This window comes from Cyprinus carpio, chromosome B7 (assembly GCF_018340385.1).
Source record: "Cyprinus carpio isolate SPL01 chromosome B7, ASM1834038v1, whole genome shotgun sequence".
NCBI lineage: Eukaryota > Metazoa > Chordata > Actinopteri > Cypriniformes > Cyprinidae > Cyprinus > Cyprinus carpio.
This window is the reverse complement of record NC_056603.1, coordinates 20061307-20082608: the sequence shown is the minus strand read 5'-3', so window position 1 is coordinate 20082608 and position 21302 is coordinate 20061307. Positions and strand designations below refer to the sequence as shown.

Sequence of the window (21302 nt, the reverse complement as noted above, 5' to 3'; positions counted from 1 at the left end):
CTCATGTGGGCCAGGGAAATGGCAGAATCGGGAATGGGTCATGATGATGATAGTGGTGGTGGAGGTGGTAATGAGGAGAGGTTCAGGTTACCTAATATGATGCGCAGGGCGCAAAATATTGCCCACACCAGAGTTCAGTTCAGGGCATTTTGTATTCTATCTGTCCTAATATGTTGTTCTCACGTATGCAACTGACACTTGTTTTTTTCTTCTTCAGATGGACGACCGAGTGGGAGGTGGAGGCGAAGAATCCATCAGAGAGAAAGAGTCAAGGAGTGAGTGAATACTTTCCTTTTTACAAGAAAATATTTGCCAACAAAAGCACAGACGATACACAAGACATTAATACAGTATGTCTACAGACCCTTTTCAGGCTTTACTTTCTTTCTCGAACTAAAAGCTGAAATCGAGTGTTTGACAAGTTTGAGCAAATTGTAGTATGTTTTTGACTAGATTTGCACTTTGTGTTCATCAGTGGGACAACTTGATAGGTTTTTCTCAGACAGCAATGATGTGTTGTTTAGTTAAGTTATGTCTCTTCTCTTCATCTGTAGTCTAGCATCGTGGTGGAGGTGCCTCCTTATCACAGTAAGACGGTCACTTCAGTAGTGCAGGTGCAGTTTAACGTGTGCAATGGCAAACGGAAAAGGAGCCAGTCCACAGCGCTTTACCTACTTCCTGGTACGTATATTGACAGCACATTGCAGTCAATTGCACATCACAGCACTTATTTTCCTAAATGAAATTAGAGCTCAGTAACTGTTGTTGCTCTTCATTAAGGACTGTCTGTCATTATTTTAAGACATCATATTAATTTATATGCACTACTGTTCAAAATTTTAGAGTCTGTAAGATTTTTTTTTTATTATTCCTGTAATGGTAATTATGCCAGTCTTTAGTGTCACATGATTCTTCAGAGATCATTTTAATATGCCGATTTGGTGCTTAGGAAAGGTTTATTATCATCAGTGTTGAAAATAGTTGTGCATAATTTGTATATATATACATGTATAAAGACAAATAAAATGTTTTGGAGAAAAAAAAAATAATAGCAATTCACAGATCCTGAGAGCCTCAAATGTTCAAATTGGATTTTACTCTTTTAAAAATGAGCTCAGTATAAAATGTTTTTGTAAGTGATTGCATTGTACAGGAAAAATAAGCATCTGTAATCAATAATCTGGTCTTTATTAATAATTAATATAAAATGTGCAAAAAATATACAGTATATATTAAATAATTTTGAATTTTGGAATTTGTGGTGAATTTCAAGAATTGTGTCTGAATCTGGCCTCACAGCAATCATGTGACTCAATTTCATGCAAAATAGTTTTCTTGCTAACTTGACATAACAGTAAACAAGAATGGCACACATGTGGGTTTTCACAGCAGAGTCCACCCGTTTGATCATGCCAGCGTTCCTCTGCACCGTGCACCAGTGTGGTTAGGGATGAGGTTGTTCCAGTAACAGTTGAGCACCTGGTAACCACTCATGTAAAATACTTTAAAGAAAGAATCAGCATGATTTACATGTGGCTGGAGGCATGAAAATCCTAGGGTTTTCAAGAACTAGACCCCTTCAGTGTCTTTGTCTTATCTGTTTTTCTCGCTCTCCTTAAACGCTGTCATTCTTTTTCCATCTCCCATTGGCTTCATATGTCTTAATAGTCATATTCTTCAGAATTGCTTCACATTTTGGAAGATTTTCCCCTATGATAAGTCTGTTGAATGATGAGGTTGATGATTCACATGACTATTGTAATTTCTCACACATGTTGAGTTTACATACATTACATCAGTATGTTATTAGTTCTGCTTTTAAAATTAACTTGAACATCTGATGAAATAGACCAAAATGCAGGGTGTTGTAAAAGGCGACATCTAAATTTTGGCTTATAGAGTTTCTAATAAAGTGTAGTCGTGTGTGGTTCTAATGTGTGTGGTATTAATTTCCCAAACTGAGTCAAACTGAAAAACAGCGTTGGCGTAATTAAATCACACGTGAACAACTTTTTTTGGTGTCTTTATCTCTGAGTTGCATGCTAACCTGTTGAAGAGATTGAGAACAAAAAGAGAGGGAGAGTAAGAGAGCGAGATAGGCCCAGCCTACCGCCCACCCTCTCCGCTCCACAAAGCACCCACTCAAATTAGGGTTTCCTGTTTTCCACACTAACCCGTTGGGCCTCAGCCAATCAGACGACGGCACTTGCAGCCAATATTCTGAACAGGCCATGCGACTGAGGTTGCCATGGCATTGGCCCGCTGAGAAAGTGGCATGGCAGGGGGAAGGGCTGAGGTGCTGTGTTGTTAGACTAGAGCCAGACTCTTCATGTGTAATGAATAAGCCATCTGATCTGATGAGCAGAGATCTTAATCCAAATTCAAATTAAATACAGTGTGGAAAGCTGTTGGGCCTGGAGGAGAGTAGTTTGTAACGAACCTAATTGAATGTATGGGGCTTCTTTGTTGGTCACAAATCCACCAGCTTTGGTCCAAAATGCATCTGGAAATGAATGCTATTAGCTGTGTTTTTCATATGAAACTAAACTTTTTTTCAGATGCATTGTAGGTACACAGTGAGTAACACCAGACTCAAATGCATTCACACTCTCTCCCACACATTGTCGCCACTTGCTCTTCATATCAGGAAAAACTGCGAGTTTTACCGCAGTAATGGCCTTGCAGCAGCGTATGGGCTGCTTATGGGAGCTATGCTGGAGGGCAGACAGCATTCTTCAGTTCCCAAATTCAGCACTGGTTTACATGGCACTCAAGCAGGCAACATATGCTCTCTTAGAGTCCACGGCAAGTAAAAAATATCCTCCACTCACTGTGGGCCAGGGAAATGGCAGATCGGGGAAAATGGGTTACTGAATACTGTATTGCTATTACTCATTGTCTGGCGGGTTTGGAGGAAGGAGAGGAGAGGAGAGGAGAGGAGAGAGGGAAGAGAGAGGAGACGGAGAGGAAGGGAGGCAGGAGAAATTTGGTGGAAATACTGATTCAATGAAATATGTGCAAATTTTTGTATTGGCATGAATCTTGAACATATGTTAGTCCATATAATGTTGCTGTCAGGTTTTTTGGAGATGGGAAATTGGGACAAGAGTTCATTAGTGCTGTGAATCTATTAAACTTTAAAAGAAATTGCCAAATCAATATGGTTAATCAGTTTGGTATGCTAATGTAATGGCATCATGAGATATCCGCAACTCTCAATATGATATCAATAGTAATATAAATAAAAATACGTATTTTATTGATATTACTGAAATGTACCAAAGATGTGAAACAAGATAATTACTGTTCAGGCTAATTCAGTCACATTTTATAGCTAACAACGCATGAAATCTTAAGATTTTCATGTCAAGTTTTCTCTTTCTTTCTTTTTTTCACCCATGTATTTCTCTCTCTTTTTCGTTTCCACCATTGGCAGTACGGGTCAAGCAGGAGGACATAGGGATGATTTGGACCCCCCTGCCGTGCCGCCCATGTCCATGCCTCTGGTCCATGCTGCCAGTTTGGTCTGTGCTCAGCCGCTGTCCTCCCCAGAGCACTCCCACCCACCCAGAACGGCCTTCTGTCCAGCTCCCACACGTGGCCTGGCTGCAGGCCTGCACCCTCTCCAGGCTCCCTGCGCCCCAATGGGCTCCCCAACTCTTCCCCACCTGCCCCACCTTCAGGCTCAAGGGCTGAATGCACCTCCCGAATGCCAGATGCCCTTCCACCACCCAGGCCCTGCTGCCACTGCCAGGCCGTCTTACCCCTCCTACAGCACAAACATGCCCTTCAACGGCCAGCACAGTCTTCCTATGACTGCGGGCTCCCCACAGGCATATGAGCGAAATGCCCTTCCAGGCCGACCCCGGTGGGTGTCACTCCATGGGTTTTGGGGATGGTGTATGGACTGGCTTCTTCGACACCCACCTCGGGAGTGCCTCCGGGGCCTGGCTCCAGCCCCAACCACGCAGCCTGTACGGGTAGCAACCAGGTCATGGCCCCACTCTGCCCATCACCATCACTCTCTAGGGCTATACCACTGCCCTACTCGGGGGGGGGCCCAGGTCTCGTCACCCACACACACACTGGGACAGCCGGCCCCACAGCTCCAGCATCCCCTGGTTTACCATACAGCCGGGCAGCGGTCCTCCTCCTGCCCCACAACCTCCAGTGCTCCTGCTCATATGGTGCCATCTCCCCACTCTGGGCCCTCATCCCCCCAACTCCACTCCCTTCCTTACCACTCACCCACTTCCCCCGTCACCTACATCCAACAGCCCCCGTGGGGCCCATGGATCCCTCTCTGGACAGCCTTTCTCCCCAGGCTAGCAGCCCTGTCCTGGCTGGGTTTGTCCCCTTCAGCTTCCTAGTGCACCCGTGACGGCCCAACAGGGAGAGAGGCTCAACATCAAACAGGAGCCAGAGGAGAGAGAGCCCACCTTCCGTACCATCGGCCTACAGGATATTACGCTTGATGATGGTGAGTCTTTGCACTTTGTTAAACAATTGTTGTTTTTTTTTTTTCTTTTTTTTTTTCTTAAGACACTTGAGAGTGACCACTGCAACTTTCAGTTCAATGGTATGGAGAAAAAAAAAAATGAAATCTTGAGAAATTGTCCCTCAACAGGACAAAGCAATATTTGATACAATTTACCTTTTACATTAAAGGTGCTTTTTTAAAGCTTCATTCTTTAATTCAAGTTTATTTTTTATAGCGCTTTTTTTCCCGATACAAAAATCGTTGGAAAGCAGCTTTACAGAAAAAAATACTTTCTACAATATATTTTGTAGTAGTTTATTAGTGGTGACTGTATGTTAATGTACATATGGCAGAAATGTACGGAAAAATCAATTAAAGATGTAACAATACATACACTATTAACAGCAATTATTATATGATGCAATCAAACTAGCAAAAAAAAAAAAAAAAACCTCTGGAACTTGTTACTAAAACTTTATTTTAATATAATATACTAAAATCTTAGCATATAATATAGCATTGACTTTTTTACTGGGGAACTCCAGGTTGCATTTGCTTTAGCTATGATGACCCAAACCTACATTGCATGAGTCCTTGGTTTTTCCCCTGGTTATGTAGTACTCATTGAAATAATTACCCTCTTTATTCACTTTATTCATATATGGTCATTTATGGATATTAGAGTCATTTAATCATTCTACTATGTGTGGAATAATACATTAATGGATGAATAAATATGTGTGTGAATATGTGCAGTAGTAACTTAATCATAAGGAGGAAACTAGTAGAACAAGAACATTAGAATGTATTAAATAAACAAAGCAAAACGCTTCATTTACGAAAATGAAATTTGTATGCACAAGTTGCCTGGGGCATTACAGTGTTTGGCAGTTCCCAGATATTTAAGAGTGTCATGACACAGGCAACAAAAATCTAAAGGGAGAGAATTCATTACACCGGTAATCCTTCTTAGCAGAATAAACTATGAGACCTAATGTCAGTAGTGTGGGGGTGGGAGGGAAGCAGAGAGACTGTGTTTGGCATTGCATTGCATTACTGTACCTTATTCCTCTCACTTGTTTTAGCATTATGTAGTATGCCTTACTGTGTCCATAGTATGCATAATTAGCATAGAATACTCCAAATGAACTACTGAATTTGATAGGTGACTGCAAAATCCACTACAGTATATAGAGCTGCTTCCAATATGACCTTCTATATTTTCAGTGTGATGAATGACAGCAGGATAGTCACCATAAACTGCAATTTTAATATATCCGATTCCATGTCAAGAAGCCACTTCTGCTCACCAACGGGCTGCGTTTCTCTAATTTATAATCAGAAATACCTGGGTTAAAAAAAAAAAAAAAAATTACATGCATGTAATTCTTGTCAGTCAAAGAAGAATTACATGCGATGTAAGTGACGTCATGTGGCATCATGAAACCATACAGTAGCATAATACTAGTTAACATTATTTTTTGTCTTTAAAAAAATATACAATATTTAGTGTGCACTGTGCAGCATACATCTATTCCGAGGCATAGCCCGAGCCCAGGAGAGCTTGTTTTCTCAACTTCTGGTGTTTATGTGGGGTATTTTTGCCTGATGGTGTTGTTTATATGATGAGAAGTTCAGACAATAGAAGCCAACAATTGATTCTTTATTCGACAACTCAGCGTATTTATTATTTGAAAATTCAGATATTTGTGTGGGCTGTATTTTGAGAGCACTTTGAACCTGGTGCATCTATCATAGTAGATTATTTTTTTCATGGAGACTGATGAAAGAGTTCAGTGCTAAATGCTGTAGTTCATCACAGCACGAGATTTCAGCAATGTCCTCGTCATGGTTTAAGATACTTGTGTCCCGCGGATCCTGGACCCAGAATGCTGAATCACGTGGGGAGTCCCACTTCTGCTTTCTGCTGCCAGTTCTTCCGTTACGCGTATTCAAATGTGCAGTCAGGACAGAGTTACATGTTAATGCACTTGACTCACCTCAAATTAGACAAGTGCCTGTGTCTGTGTAGTGATGTGTGAGTCAGAGGATGCAGAATGTTGTCTGAGTTTATTAAAACTGCCCTCACTATATGCAGAGCCCACACTATATGTAGTGTATACACACACAAAAAATCTCACTCTTTGGCCAGCTGGCATACTAAATTCACAGATTTGCACAAGCTAATTCACCGTTCAAATCACATACTACACGCAAAAGACCACTGGTTACACGCATAAGCTATAGGAGCTGACACGATTATGGCGGGAAAACATTAGATTTGCGATATTTTATTTTTCGCGATATATATTGCGATCTAGAAATCTAATCAAATTTTTTCTTATAAACAAAAATGGTGAGTGAGCCACTTACATTCTCATTTTAAATGATTTAACCATCAAAGTATTATTTATATATTATACTTATTACCTTTGTTTATTAGTTTTAAACACACAGCTTGTTAATTGTTTTTGGTTAAGTTACTTCCCAGTGATTCACTATGTAACAAATACTGCACAACTTTTGCTGGTCAACGATGAAGGGCTCTAAAGCCTATAAATGTTGAAATTACAATGTTGTATCGAAGTGCAGGTTTATAATCGTAAATGTTTAACTAATGTATTAAATAAGTTTAATAAATAGAATAAAGTGTTACCCACAGATTTTTTTTTTATACCACCCAACCAGAACGTCTCGTGAGGCAGGTTGGACAGCGTCAGTTGTATTAAAACATTCATCATTAATTTGAAACTTGAATCGGTTCAAAGGAATATATTCGAAAATCAGACGTGTACGGCACGCGTTGTGTAATTACCTCAGCAGTTAGTTTAGGATAATCGCACAAAGATTGACAAAGAAAACCAGTTCATAACTGGATAGTTTTTTTTTTTTTTTTTAGGACACCATCCTGTTCAATGATTTTTTTGCTAATATTAAACTTTGTAAAAGAAATGCCGACTCACTATGGTTTATCAGTTTTGGGAATGCTAATGTAGATGGCTCATGATATCTCCGCAACTCTCAATATGATATCAATAGTAATATAAGCACTCAAGCAGGCAACATATGCTCTCTTAGAGTCCACGGCAAGTAAAAATATCCTCCACTCATGTGGGCCAGGGAAATGGCAGATCGGGAAATGGGTTACTGAATACTGTATTGCTATTACTCATTGTCTGCGGGTTTGGAGAGGAGAGGAGAGGAGAGGAGAGGAGAGGAGAGGAGAGGAGAGGAGAGGAGAGGAGAGGAGAGGAGAATTTGGTGGAAATACTGATTCAATGAAATATGTGCAATTTTTGTATTGGCCATGAATCTTGAACATATGTTAGTCATATAATGTTGCTGTCAGGTTTTTTGGAGATGGGAAATTGGACAAGAGTTCATTAGTGCTGTGAATCTATTAAACTTTAAAAGAAATTGCCAAATCAATATGGTTAATCAGTTTGGTATGCTAATGTAATGGCATCATGAGATCTCCGCAACTCTCAATATGATATCAATAGTAATATAAATAAAAATACGTATTTTATTGATATTACTGAAATGTACCAAAGATGTGAAACAAGATAATTACTGTTCAGGCTAATTCAGTCACATTTTATAGCTAACAACGCATGAAATCTTAAGATTTTCATGTCAAGTTTTCTCTTTCTTTCTTTTTTCACCCATGTATTTCTCTCTCTTTTTCTTTCCACCATTGCAGTACGGGTCAAGCAGGAACATAGGGATGATTTGGACCCCCCTGCCGTGCCGCCCATGTCCATGCCTCTGGTCCATGCTGCCAGTTTGGTCTGTGCTCAGCCGCTGTCCTCCCCAGAGCACTCCCACCCACCAGACGGCCTTCTGTCCAGCTCCCCACGTGGCCTGGCTGCAGGCCTGCACCCTCTCCAGGCTCCCTGCGCCCCAATGGGCTCCCCAACTCTTCCCCACCTGCCCCACCTTCAGGCTCAAGGGCTGAATGCACCTCCCGAATGCCAGATGCCCTTCCACCCAGGCCCTGCTGCCACTGCCAGGCCGTCTTACCCACTCCTACAGCACAACATGCCCTTCAACGGCCAGCACAGTCTTCCTATGACTGCGGGCTCCCCACAGGCATATGAGCGAATGCCCTTCCAGGCCGACCCGGCTGGGTGTCACTCCATGGGTTTGGGGATGGTGTATGGACTGGCTTCTTCGACACCCACCTCTGGAGTGCCTCCGGGGCCTGGCTCCAGCCCCAACCACGCAGCCTGTACGGGTAGCAACCAGGTCATGGCCCACTCTGCCCATCACCATCACTCTCTAGGCTACCACTGCCCTACTCCAGGGCAGGTCTCGTCACCCACACACACACTGGGACAGCCGGCCCCACAGCTCCAGCATCCCCTGGTTTACCATACAGCCGGGCAGCGGTCCTCCTGCTGCCCCACAACCTCCAGTGCTCCTGCTCATATGGTGCCATCTCCCCACTCTGGGCCCTCATCCCCCCAACTCCACTCCCTTCCTTACCACTCACCCACTTCCCCGTCACCTACATCCAACAGCCCCGTGGGGCCCATGGGACTCTCTGGACAGCCTTCTCCCCAGGCTAGCAGCCCTGTCCTGGCTGGGTTGTCCCCTTCAGCTTCCCTAGTGCACCCGTTGACCCAACAGGGAGAGAGGCTCAACATCAAACAGGAGCCAGAGGATAGAGAGCCCACCTTCCGTACCATCGGCCTACAGGATATTACGCTTGATGATGGTGAGTCTTTGCACTTTGTTAAACAATGTTGTTTTTTTTTTTGTTTTTTTTCTTATGACACTTGAGAGTGACCACTGCAACTTTCAGTTCAATGTATGGAGAAAAAAAATGAAATCTTGAGAAATTGTCCCTCAACAGGACAAAGCAATATTGATACAATTTACCTTTACATTAAAGGTGTTTAAAGCTTCATTCTTTAATTCAAGTTTATTTTTATAGCGCTTTTCCCGATACAAATCGTTGGAAAGCAGCTTTACAGAAAAATACGTTTCTACAATATATTTTGTAGTAGTTTATTAGTGGTGACTGTATGTTAATGTACATATGGCAGAAATGTACGGAAAAATCAATTAAAGATGTAACAATACATACACTATTAACAGCAATTATTATATGATGCAATCAAACTAGCAAAAAAAAAAAAACCTCTGGAACTTGTTACTAAAACTTTATTTTAATATAATATACTAAAATCTTAGCATATAATATAGCATTGACTTTTTACTGGGGAACTCCAGGTTGCATTTGCTTTAGCTATGATGACCAAACCTACATTGCATGAGTCCTTGGTTTTTCCCCTGGTTATGTAGTACTCATTGAAATAATTACCTCTTTATTCACTTTATTCATATATGGTCATTTATGGATATTAGAGTCATTTAATCATTCTACTAGTGTGTGAATAATACATTAATGGATGAATAAATATGTGTGTGAATATGTGCAGTAGTAACTTAATCATAAGAGGAACTAGTAGAACAAGAACATTAGAATGTATTAAATAAACAAGCAAACGCTTCATTTACGAAAATGAATTTGTATGCACAAGTTGCCTGGGGCATTACAGTGTTTGGCAGTTCCCAGATCTTAAGAGTGTCATGACACAGGGAGAATTCATTACACCGGTAATCCTTCTTAGCAGAACTATGAGACCTAATGTCAGTAGTGTGGGGGAGGGAAGCAGAGAGACTGTGTTTGGCATTGCATTGCATTACTGTACCTTATTCCTCTCACTGTTTTAGCATTATGTAGTATGCATACTGTGCATAGTATGCATAATTAGCATAGAATACTCAAATGAACTACTGAATTTGATAGTTGACTGCAAGAATACACTACAGTATATAGAGCATGCTTCCGTATGACCTTCTATTTTCAGTGTGATGAATGAAGCAGATGTCACATAAACTGCAATTTTAATATACACTTCCATGTCAAGAAGCCACTTCTGCTCACCAAGGCTGCGTTTATATAATCAGAAATACGGTAAAAAAAAAAAAAAAAAATTACATGCATGTAATTCTTGTCAGTCAAAGAATTACATGCATGTAATGACGTCATGTGGCATCATGAACCATACAGTAGCATAATACTAGTTAACATTATTTTTGTCTTTAAAAATATACACTATTTAGTGTGCACTGTGCAGCATACATCTATTCCGAGCATAGCCAGAGCAGGAGAGCTTGTTTCTCAACTTCTGTGTTTATGTGGGTATTTTTTGCTGATGGTGTGTTTATATGAGAAGTTCAGACAACAGACCACAATTGATTCTTTATTCGCAACTCAGCTATTTATTATTGAAAATTCAGATATTTTGTGGGCTGTATTTTGAGCACTTTGAACCTGGTGCATCTATCATAGTAGATTATTTTTTTCATGGATGACTGATGAAAGAGTTCAGGCTAATGCTGTAGTTCATCAGCACAGATTTCAGCAATGTCGTCATGGTTTTAAGATACGGATCCTGGACCAGAATGTGATCACGGGGAGTCACTTCTGCTTTCTGCAGTTCTTCAGTTACGTATTCAAATGTGCAGTCAGACAGAGTTAATGAACAGCTTGACTCACTCAAATTAGACAAGTGCCTGTGTCTGTGTAGTGATGTGTGAGTCCAGAAGGATGCAGAATTTGTCTGAGTTATTAAAACTGCCCTCACTATATGCAGCCCACACTATATGTAGTGTATACACACACAAAATTCTCACTCTTTGGCCAGCTGCATACTAATTCACAGATTTGCACAAGCTAATTCACCGTTTCAAATCACATACTAACACAAGACACATGGTTACACGCATACGCACTAGGGCTGCACGATATTGGGAAAAAATTACATTGCGATATTTTATTTTTCTGCGATATATATTGCGATATGAAATCTAATCAAATTTTTTCTTAAAAACAAAAATGGGGTGAGCACACTTACATTCTCATTTTAAATGATTTAAACATCAAAGTATTATTTATATATTTATACTATATTTAATCTTTGTTTATCTTAGTTTATAAAAACACAGCTGTTCATTGTTTGGTAATGTTACTTCACAGTGCATTAACTATGTTAACAAATACTGCACAACTTTTGATTTCAACAATGAAGGCTAAAGCCTATAAATGTTGAAATTAACAATGTTGTAGAAGTGCAGTTTAGTAATAGTAAATGTTAAATAATGTAGTTAAATAGTTTAATAAATAGAAACATTATTGTAAAGTGTTACAGATTTTTTTTATACACCAATTCAGACGTCTCGCGAGTTCAGTGTTGGACTCAGTTGTTTAAACCATTCATTAAATTGAATCGGTTCAAAGGAATCATTAGTTCGCAAATCAGACGTGTACGGCACGCGTTGTGTAATTATCTCAGCAGTTTAGGATATCGCACAAGATTTGACAACACAGAAAACATTTCATCACTGGATAGTTTTTTTTTTTTTTTTTTTTGACACCATCCTGTCAATTGATTTTGCTTAATATGCGCGAGGGAGAGAGAGCAAGACAGCGCTCGTGTTGTTCGAAGACGGTGAAGTTGAGCGCGCGCGGCCGGGGCTCTCTCTCTCTCTCTCTCTCTCTCTCTCTCTCTCTCTCTCTCTCTCTCTCTCTCTCTCTCTCTCTCTCTCTCTCTCTGCTCGTTCTTATATGCGCCCTGTTAAACTGACAGGACTTAAAAACACATGCAAATGATAAACTTTCACTCTATGATGGTTAAGCTGTGCAATTAATCTGCGAATCACATTCGTCAAGGACGGGGAGCAGCTGCAGTGTTAGTTGAGTGTTTGTTGGATCAACTACGACAGCCTACATCGCACATCCTGCGATGTGACTATCGTGGATTCGTACATCGCGATATCAATGCTTAAATGACACATCGTGCAGCCCTAATACGCACTCAATATTTCAGAGTAGGCATGCTCAGCCACAAGTATTCACTGCCTACATGTTGCTCACATATAGCATTAGACGTCCTCATGAATTCAGTGTGTGAGATGGGATGGAGTTGAGCCTTTTTAAAAGTGAAGTTTTGAACTGATTTCACCAGGGACTGTATCCTCCCTAAAGCACACACTATAAATAGGGTCTGTGTCATTCTGACTGAAGTTCTTGAGCACTGTGAGTTGTTAAGGAGGTCAGAAATGAACTCCAAATAGAACAGAACACAGCTCCAGTCACTGACATAAACCTCCTTTCACGTCAACATACAGCTATCACTACTAGTGAAAGGTACGGCATGTTTGCTAAAGCATTGCGAAGGGCCTATTTAATAAATAAACCTAAAATGTATATACACAATTCTGAAAAATACACGTTTTTATACAAAATTATTTACTATATTGCATATAATATTATGTATTAAAATAATTATTGTTTATTGCATTTAAATGTATACTCTATGGTTATCACTACTATATGTTACTAAACCATTAGGATTTATTACTTTAAAGCATTATAGAATTTATTGAAACCATATAAAAACAATTTTTAAAAAATCTAATGTCACAATAGTAATTTATAAATATATAAAAAAACTTTTTTTTCATTCACGCATGGATTATGATTTTTTACAATATTCCATGTAGTTATATAAATCTGTATCTTATTATTTTTATTATTATGCTTATTGTTGATTGCATTTAAATATAAACTTGCTCATTTTTTCTTGCTCTCTTTTCTCTCGCATCTGTTCATAAAAGAGCAATGAATCACTCGTCATGGTTAACTGTAAGAGCTCTGCAGCTGGCTGAGAGTTTCACTAGATTTAAATGTAAGTTGATGTATCAGTCAGACTCTGCAGTTCTTAATCACACTTTCCTGGCACTTTTATGGCCCCAGATACTTCAGTTCCATTTGATGAATCACTTTTCAGCAGAATTCAGTGGTTGTCAGTGGCAGTGCATTCTGGTAGTTGTATGATTCTGTGTGAATGCAGATAATCGTTTAGTGTAAAACCCGGTGTTTGTTTACAAATTGCACTGGCTTTAATTTCCAAAGCCGTTTTGATTCTGGTTAAACTGGTTTAATACTGCTGACTAGCAGTTTGCAGTAGGCGGGAATCCCACTTGATATTCCGGTCCTATTATTCCAGGTCTGCGTTAAGCTGGTGCCGCCACTGGGTGGATTAAAGTTTATTTATATAGAAAGCTAATATTTAAGGGCTGGAACTGTTTTGGGTTTTTCATGGACAAATAAGAATCGTCCGTACGGCAGTGTGTGTGTGAACAGATGGCACAGGTGATGTCAAAGACTCTTTGCAGGTGGTGCTGGGGAGGGGCTACAGACAGACTGACAGATGGAAGACAAAAAAACAGGCAATTTACACTGTTTGAGCGCACACTCTCAAACAGAAAGGTCAAAGAAGGACTAGAACATAGGAGATGAAAACCAAATGTTAAAAGACTATTATCATTTGAGTAATCTACTTGTACCATTGCGTTTATCTCTCATCATGATATCCGTGATTAAGTGTAGACTGCCTATGAGCTGAGTGAGCCGTATGTGTGTGTGTTGTGTGTGTTAGACGAGCATAAGGAGTTTGGGTGCCATATTTTCCTGATGAGTTTGGACTGGTTCCCTCGTGCTGAACAGAAGGAGCGGTGTGTGTCAGTACTTACAGGAGACTTAGTCTCTTTCCTCGTCTCATCTCTTCTTTCCACTCTTTTTCATGTCAATTGTGTTTAATTAATGTCCTCTCAGAGGTCTGTGTTTGAGATGTGTACGCTGGTGCTCCTTTGTTCTCGTGGATGTCTGTGTGCAGCTGCCACCCCGGCGTGAGTGCACTGATCTGGGTTAATAATAGGCAAAGCCTGCTGTCTTCGGGTCTTGTATCCCTGTCGAACTGTACACACACACAGTTTCTACTTTGTGTCCTAGAGATTATATCTTGTGTCACTCTGTTTCTATCAAGGGATGAGAGTTGGTTTTACCGTTTGGAATTCACCAAAGTAACAATCGCATTTGTCAATGATATGATAGTCTGATTTCTGTACCACTCCTTATATAATGTTCTGCCCTCATCCGTCTGTTTGTGTCCGTTTCCCTATTTCCGCTTGTGGGTACGGAAACTTCAACGTGTGACATATTCCAGGTCTGTAGTCTTTAGCCAGTGGTAAATGACTGTGTCAAATTAATAACACAACTTCTCTCATCTCTGAGGGAAAAAGAGAGCGTGGAAGGGAAAAAAACACAGCTCTGGGCCCAAAGCTGCCTGCTCATTAAACACAATAAGAACCTTTTCTGAAAGCAGTGGAAACCTGGTTTTGTGTCATCTTTCCGTACAATTACAGTGTCAGGAACGTCATTTTGAGGTCTTGGCACAGGCAGGCAGCGGCGTTGTGGTCCGTCCAGTTTGCATTGCTGTGGTGTTTGGCGGCAGAGATGTGGCGTGGTGCAAAGATCCTTGGGAATTAATGTGACAAGGGTTCACTCTCTGACCAGGAAACCCCAGCTCAGACTTGTTTGTTCGAAATATCTTTTTGTTCCACTGAAGAAAAAAGAGGTAAAGAGAGTAAATAATGACAGCATTTTCATTTTGGGATAAATTATCCCTTTAAGATCAGTATTATTGTTTGCTCTTGTTTTGATAAATTGCTTGTGTCTCTCCTTATTTGTAAGTCGATTTGTATAGAAGTGTCTGCTAAATGGTTAAATGTCCTGAATAATTCTGTTTTAAATGGGGCGTAATTTGAATTATGCATATATTTGCTTTGTGGGGGAAATTCTCTTATGTACATCTCCTTTTGTATCTCTAAATGATTGATTCAGAGTTCTATTTTGAATCTGGTTATAGACCAAAAAGATGTATTTGAGTGGAGGAGGGAGACCTGAATAATTATGCTATGCCAACATGTGGCTGTGTATGCACTTTGTGGTTTGATCTTGTCATTTTTGCTGTAAAAATGTGCTTCTCCCTAACTTTCGCTAAGAACGTTTTGTTTTAATCACCTGGTGTTATCTACTGTTTTCTTTTTCAAACTCACTTGATGAGCTGCTTCTAAATATTTATTTGTTTTCCATGATTGAAAAAAATCCTCTGCGGGTCAGACGTGCATTAGAACAGTCAAGTTTTTTACGGCACCTGCATTGCTGTTTTGCCCCATGGCTACGCTGTGCTGATTGTTAAAGCCAATGACTAAACATGTTAAAGGTTCGCTGAGGCCTCCGGTCAAAGAAAATGGGGATGAATCAGATACTGACACTTTAAATGGGGAATCCACAACATGATTCACAGATCAAACTGAATGCTCCCTTGTGCTTTCTCAGCCACTTTTTGTCTTGTTCTTTTTTGCACTCTCTTTTTTAGAGTTGTGTTAAAAAGTAAGATTTGCAGTGTATACCACTGCCAAGGTCAAAATAGGTTGAGGGGGACACAAATGAAAATACCCTCTCGTGGTTGCCCATGTCCTAAACACAGACTAGATTTCACATTTCACGCTCTGTGAAAGAGCAGCTCTGGGTTAAACATCTGACATGTTTTTTTTTTTTTTTTTGTTGGTTTTTTTTTTCCTAAATGGAAACGGGTGTTTGCTATCAGTTGCTCTGGCTGATGAGGTCAGTCTTACCTAGTATAATACTTTCCATCATAACACAACACATTCACTGCTTTCAAAATAGAAAAGAAAATATATATATATCATCAGGATCTCAACTACAATGGAATCATGTTTCATAAAAAAAAGGCATAATTTTTAACTCCTGCAGTTTTGTTCATTTCTAAATGCAGTTTAAAATGTTAGTTTACATGGATTTATTTTTAGTAATACAATTGAAATTGACATGTAAGTTATACACTGTTTATACACCATAAAACTATCCCACAATTTAGCTTAAATTAAGCTGTCACTTAGTGAGGCTAACTAGTGTGGAACCAAATCTTGGTCATAAATGTATAAAAATATTTCCCGCAAGTTAAAAGAAGAAATGTCTGACCCAGTAAGCAGTTATGACAGCTCTTCTCCACTGATGCCTCCGTTAACGGTCAGCCAGTGCAGTGGCTAGTCGAGTGATTCACAGTCTCGGGGAAGCACCGTCAAACAATATCATTTACCCCAGCTCAAAGTTTTGCTGTTGGTGAGCTCTCAGCCTCAGACCCTGTATATTATATGTTAATAAGGGATGGCCCCTTCCACTCATCCAAAGAGGATCCCCTATTTAAAGACTTTACGCTGAGACTCCCAAGCGTTATGCGAAAGAGATCGAGATGAATCATGCTTTCTTACATGTGGGGAAAGAAGATGTTGAAACCTCTCAAGTCAGTTGCTGCTATATTGCGATATATTGCACAGTAACTTCCCGTATTTAACTGAGTCAGATGCATCGCTAATATCGACAGCTCCCCTTCAGACACTCACTTCCTTAATGTATCGTTGAGATTTGTGCTTTGTAATTTGTACATTAAGCGACTGTAATAGGAATAGAACTGCTTATGAGTGTTGGCTGTCCTGAGGTGACTTGCTTTCAAACTGGTCCAAACGTTGAGCGTGCATGTGTGCGTATGAAGGAATGTGAGAAACTACAGAGTGCTTTTGTGTCACGCAAAAATGGAAAAAGTGAGAAAAGAAAGCTTTTGATCTAGAAGGAGACAGGAAAATAAGGTTTTAAAATAAGAAAGTACTCTTCAAAGCAGAGTAAATACCGTGGCAGACGACATATGAGTCTTTTCAAAAAATCGGCAACCTTAAAAATCTGCCAATACCACAGGCACTGATTAAATAGCTGTCTGTATTTATTGACTGACTGTGCTGTGCTAAAAATACTGGCATACTTTTTTTTCTTTTCTTTTTATTTTTTTTGCTGTTTGCTTGTTTTTGTCTTTAGCAGATGTTTAAGTGTGCATTTTTAATGCTCCATGCCAGTAGCTGAAATAAATCATTTTTGCTTTTAGCCTTTTTTTCCTTAATTTATACTTATTATATTTTATTTCTTTGATTTCAAACACAGGTTTTTTTTTTTTACGTTTACTGGAGTTTTGAATGTTGTACTTCAAAACAAATAACTAGAGAGTGTGTGTGTGTGTGTGTGTGTGTGTGTGTGTGTGTGTGTGTGTGTGTGTGTGTGTGTGTGTGTGTGTGTGTGAACGTATGTGTGTGTGTGTGTGTATATGTATATATATATATATATATATATATATATATTATTGTGTGATATATATATATATATATATATATATATATATATATATATATATATATATATATATATATATATATATATATATTGTATGTATGTTTTCATTCATTAATTTTTCTTTCAACATCAATTAAAGTTCATTACATCTTAAACACTCTTGACGGTTGCAAATTGTCATATAAAGTGCTTCCATTGACATTTTCTCGGTATGTTTTGTAAGTTATATCAGTTTTCTACAATGTGTGTGAGGTTGTGCAGGTTTGTGCAGAGAGTGTGTGTGTAAGATTGTTTGATTGTTTGTGCAGTGTGAGAGGCAGACAGCGCGCTGAGTGGGTTTTAAAGAAGAACTCACAATCAGCCCAGAGCAGGTCTGCATGTGTGAAGTGTGTTCATGCAAGAGGAAGAGCCGCCTACGCCAACAGGATGATCTGTGACAGCGGCTGGGCATTTGAAACATAACACACACACACACACACACACACTCACTCAAACATGCAACTTTTGCACACAAAACCATCACAAATAATAGCATCAACCACATAAAAAAATGTACCAAAACAACTCTAAACTTTGAACACACAAAATAACAATCGACACACACATACTGTGGCTAACACAACATGTAAACAAAGCAAGAAAAAACAAAACCCTAATAAACAAATAACAGGTTCAAAAGACACTGTGCAAAAGGATTAAATGATATCATCTACATTAAACGAGTAGCCACAAAACCTTATGCAATTATGAAACACCTGGATGATTCGAACACGGCAGTACTATAGTTAGTTCTTGTGACATTTAGATTTTTTTAAACACCAAAGTTTAAACTATCACAAACATCAGTAGCGTTGACTTGTGACTTGAGCACTGCATAATTGCTTTTAATATTCACCCTACAGAGACAGAGTGACTGTTGTAGGAGATGCTTGTTATTTTGAATTACAGAGCGGATCAGCACAGTCCTTTATATGGTCTTCTGCTGCTTTTTTTGTAACACTCCCTGCCATATTTCACATTTAAACACGTATTCTTTCATTCACCTTTAATGCTATTTTTAGCACTGAGTTTAGCTCTCTGGCTTTTGATGTCTTGTTAACAAATGACTGTATATGCTATTATATATGTCTACTGATGCTGGGTTAAAAAAAGAAAAGTGGGGGGGGGCTTAATTGTAATCCTGTGTAAGGACAAATTTGTTAACTTTGACTGAGCTCCTTTTTTTTAAGTTCTGTTGGAAAATGTGGTCCATCCCAGTCAGTCATGGGTTGTCTGGATGAGGAATGCTGGGATTATTAACTCACTTGCAGAGGCAGGTACCTGTATGAAAAATACCTGAGGCCCCCTTCAACAGTCAAACCTGTTTATCTGCTTATCCGCTTTTTCCTAAGATTTGTCATCGCCTTTTATAAATGTGTTTTTTTTACTCTGACGACAAGCTTGGAAATCTGGTGATTGAATCTTATATTGAGTGTGTCAAAACCCACCATCTCTCCCAAGGAACAATATTTTGTTCCATAAAGCGAGGATCTGTCTTTGCCCTAGTTCTCCCTCTCTGTTGCTTTTTTTCAAATAGGATGAACTTTTCAGCATGGTTGTCGTTGGCAGGCAATATCATCGCACTTGCTGTAGTGTTGAGAACATCCACTGTCTAATAGAGCATGTGGAGAAACAGTCATATTTTCACAGCATTAATCAGAGCCCTGCTGGGACGACCTGTTAAAAAAGTTTGGCTGCTTGCTTAACATCAGTCTCCCGGCCTGCTAAAGTAATTACCACACTTGCTCTGTTGCCTTCTGGGATATAGAACATGTGTTTTAACAATGGATCAATTTTATACAGGCCTTTCATGGTGCGCTAAAAGCCCAAGCCAGCAGGCTGAAGGAAATGTAGTCAAAGGCCATTAAACTCATAATGAACTGATGCAACTGCCTGCACCAAAGCCTCGTAGTTAAAGAAGCAGAGAATGGCTTTTATAGCCTGTGTGTTGTGGTCATCTTGGTAAGACTGCTGCTGTCAGAATTTACATCCTTATGCTCACAGACGCACAATCGTGCACGTGTTTTTCCTAAGTGGTCACATACCAAAGTTCTTTTTTTAATTTTGCATCCCCTTCAATCTGTCTTTTATTTCCATCAGCCCTTGAAGAGGATGTCTGAACTCGACTGTACACAGCTCAACACTGCCCTTCAATGGTTAGAAACAGGAACTGATTTTTAAAATGCTCAATATGAACGTTCACACTAATGTTTGCGGTCGGCAATCTTTTTTTTTTTTTTTTTAAATAAATTAATACTTTTTTCAGCAAGGACACATTAAATTGATCAAAATGACAGTAAAGATACTATTACAAAAGATTTCAAACAAATGCTGTTCTTCTGAACCTTCTGTTCATCAAAGCATCCTGGAAAAAAAAATGTTCCACAAAAGTGAAGACTGTACTCATGGCTGCTTAGAATTCAGCTTTGCCATCACAGGAATACATTACAATTTAAAATATATTAAAATAGAATTTTTAACAGTATCATTACATAAGATGTTTTTTTTTTTGTTGTGGTTTTTTTTTTACAATATTTTTATTTTGCAGTATAACTGATTTTATGGTATTTTTAATCAAATAAATACAGCCTTAGTTGGTATGAGAGACTTCTTTCAAAAAACATTCAAAAAATCTCACCAACCAAAGCCTTTTGAACAGTATGCAAGTCCTTGAAAAAAAATCTTCTCCTAAATAATCAAAACAATGCCTCTTTTTGTGTGTTACAGTGAATGAGATCATAGGCAGAGACATGTCTCAGGCCCCAGAGGCTCATGGGGGCTCACCAGCTGCACACAGTCAGTCCTAGCCCACACCAAGCCACGTCAGACTCTCAGACAATCTCCACAGGACTCCAGAGCCGGGCAACGAGATTCCACCCAAAGCCAGCGTCTGCCCTGATAGTCCAAAAGCAGCCCTTCCTAGCGTGGAGCCAGAAGCAATTCGAGTGACCATTATTCCTTCTAGATTCACAAACACGGCTGTGGCTGTAAACAATAACAGCTGGGAGAGTTGAGGGTATACAATGTACGCATGCACACAAAATCAGGTGTACAGTACATGTACACAAACACAGATGTGGTTGAGTGGGTGTAAACTTTGTGTTGTTCTCCTGGAAATAAAACCAGTAAGTCAGGGCTCTCTGACAGCATGATGTATTATTATTTGTAGCTCGCAGAGTCACCCCTAGGATTGGCTAGCTATGCAGTCGAGCACCCTCATCCCTGACCGGAATATGCAGTACACAGTAGCGATTCTATAGTCACTTTAGTGGGATAGCCGAGGGGTGCTCTAAGCGTGATACATGCCCACATCACGCTTCCTACCAGCGAAAACGCCGCCTTTTTCAATACACATTCTCCCAGTGCTGCCCCCTAGTGGACGGGCCCTTGGGGCTGCACTGAGTCTGTAGTAACAATATGCAACATTCCACATGTCTAGTGACCTTTCTGAGCTGTAGATAATCTGTTTAATGATTGGCCCTTTTCCTCTTCAGGTTGAACAAATGCCTTATGTAGTAGCTGTGATTGTGAACAGGCTTTCTGCTGAGAATTTATAATAGGTTTTTTTTTTTTTTTTTTTTTTTTTTTTTTTTGATGAGGAGGACACAGTTGAATCCAGTGTGTGTATTTTATACTTAGCTGAGCTTCATCTTTTGTTCTGGA

At 39.6% G+C, this 21302-nt stretch overlaps 1 protein-coding gene across 1 annotated transcript in view; it reads left to right on the top strand.

Annotated features, from left to right (window-relative positions):
- Positions 1–20783, top strand: part of LOC109093419 (nuclear factor of activated T-cells, cytoplasmic 3-like) — a 69268-nt gene extending 48485 nt beyond the window's left edge. The window contains exons 9-10 of the mRNA XM_042727848.1: positions 8184–9200; positions 20367–20783. Of these exons, the coding sequence (XP_042583782.1) occupies positions 8184–9200; positions 20367–20446 (1097 nt within the window). The 3' untranslated portion in view covers positions 20447–20783. The remainder of the gene's footprint in view (positions 1–8183; positions 9201–20366) is intronic.
- Positions 20784–21302: the final 519 nt, after the last annotated feature.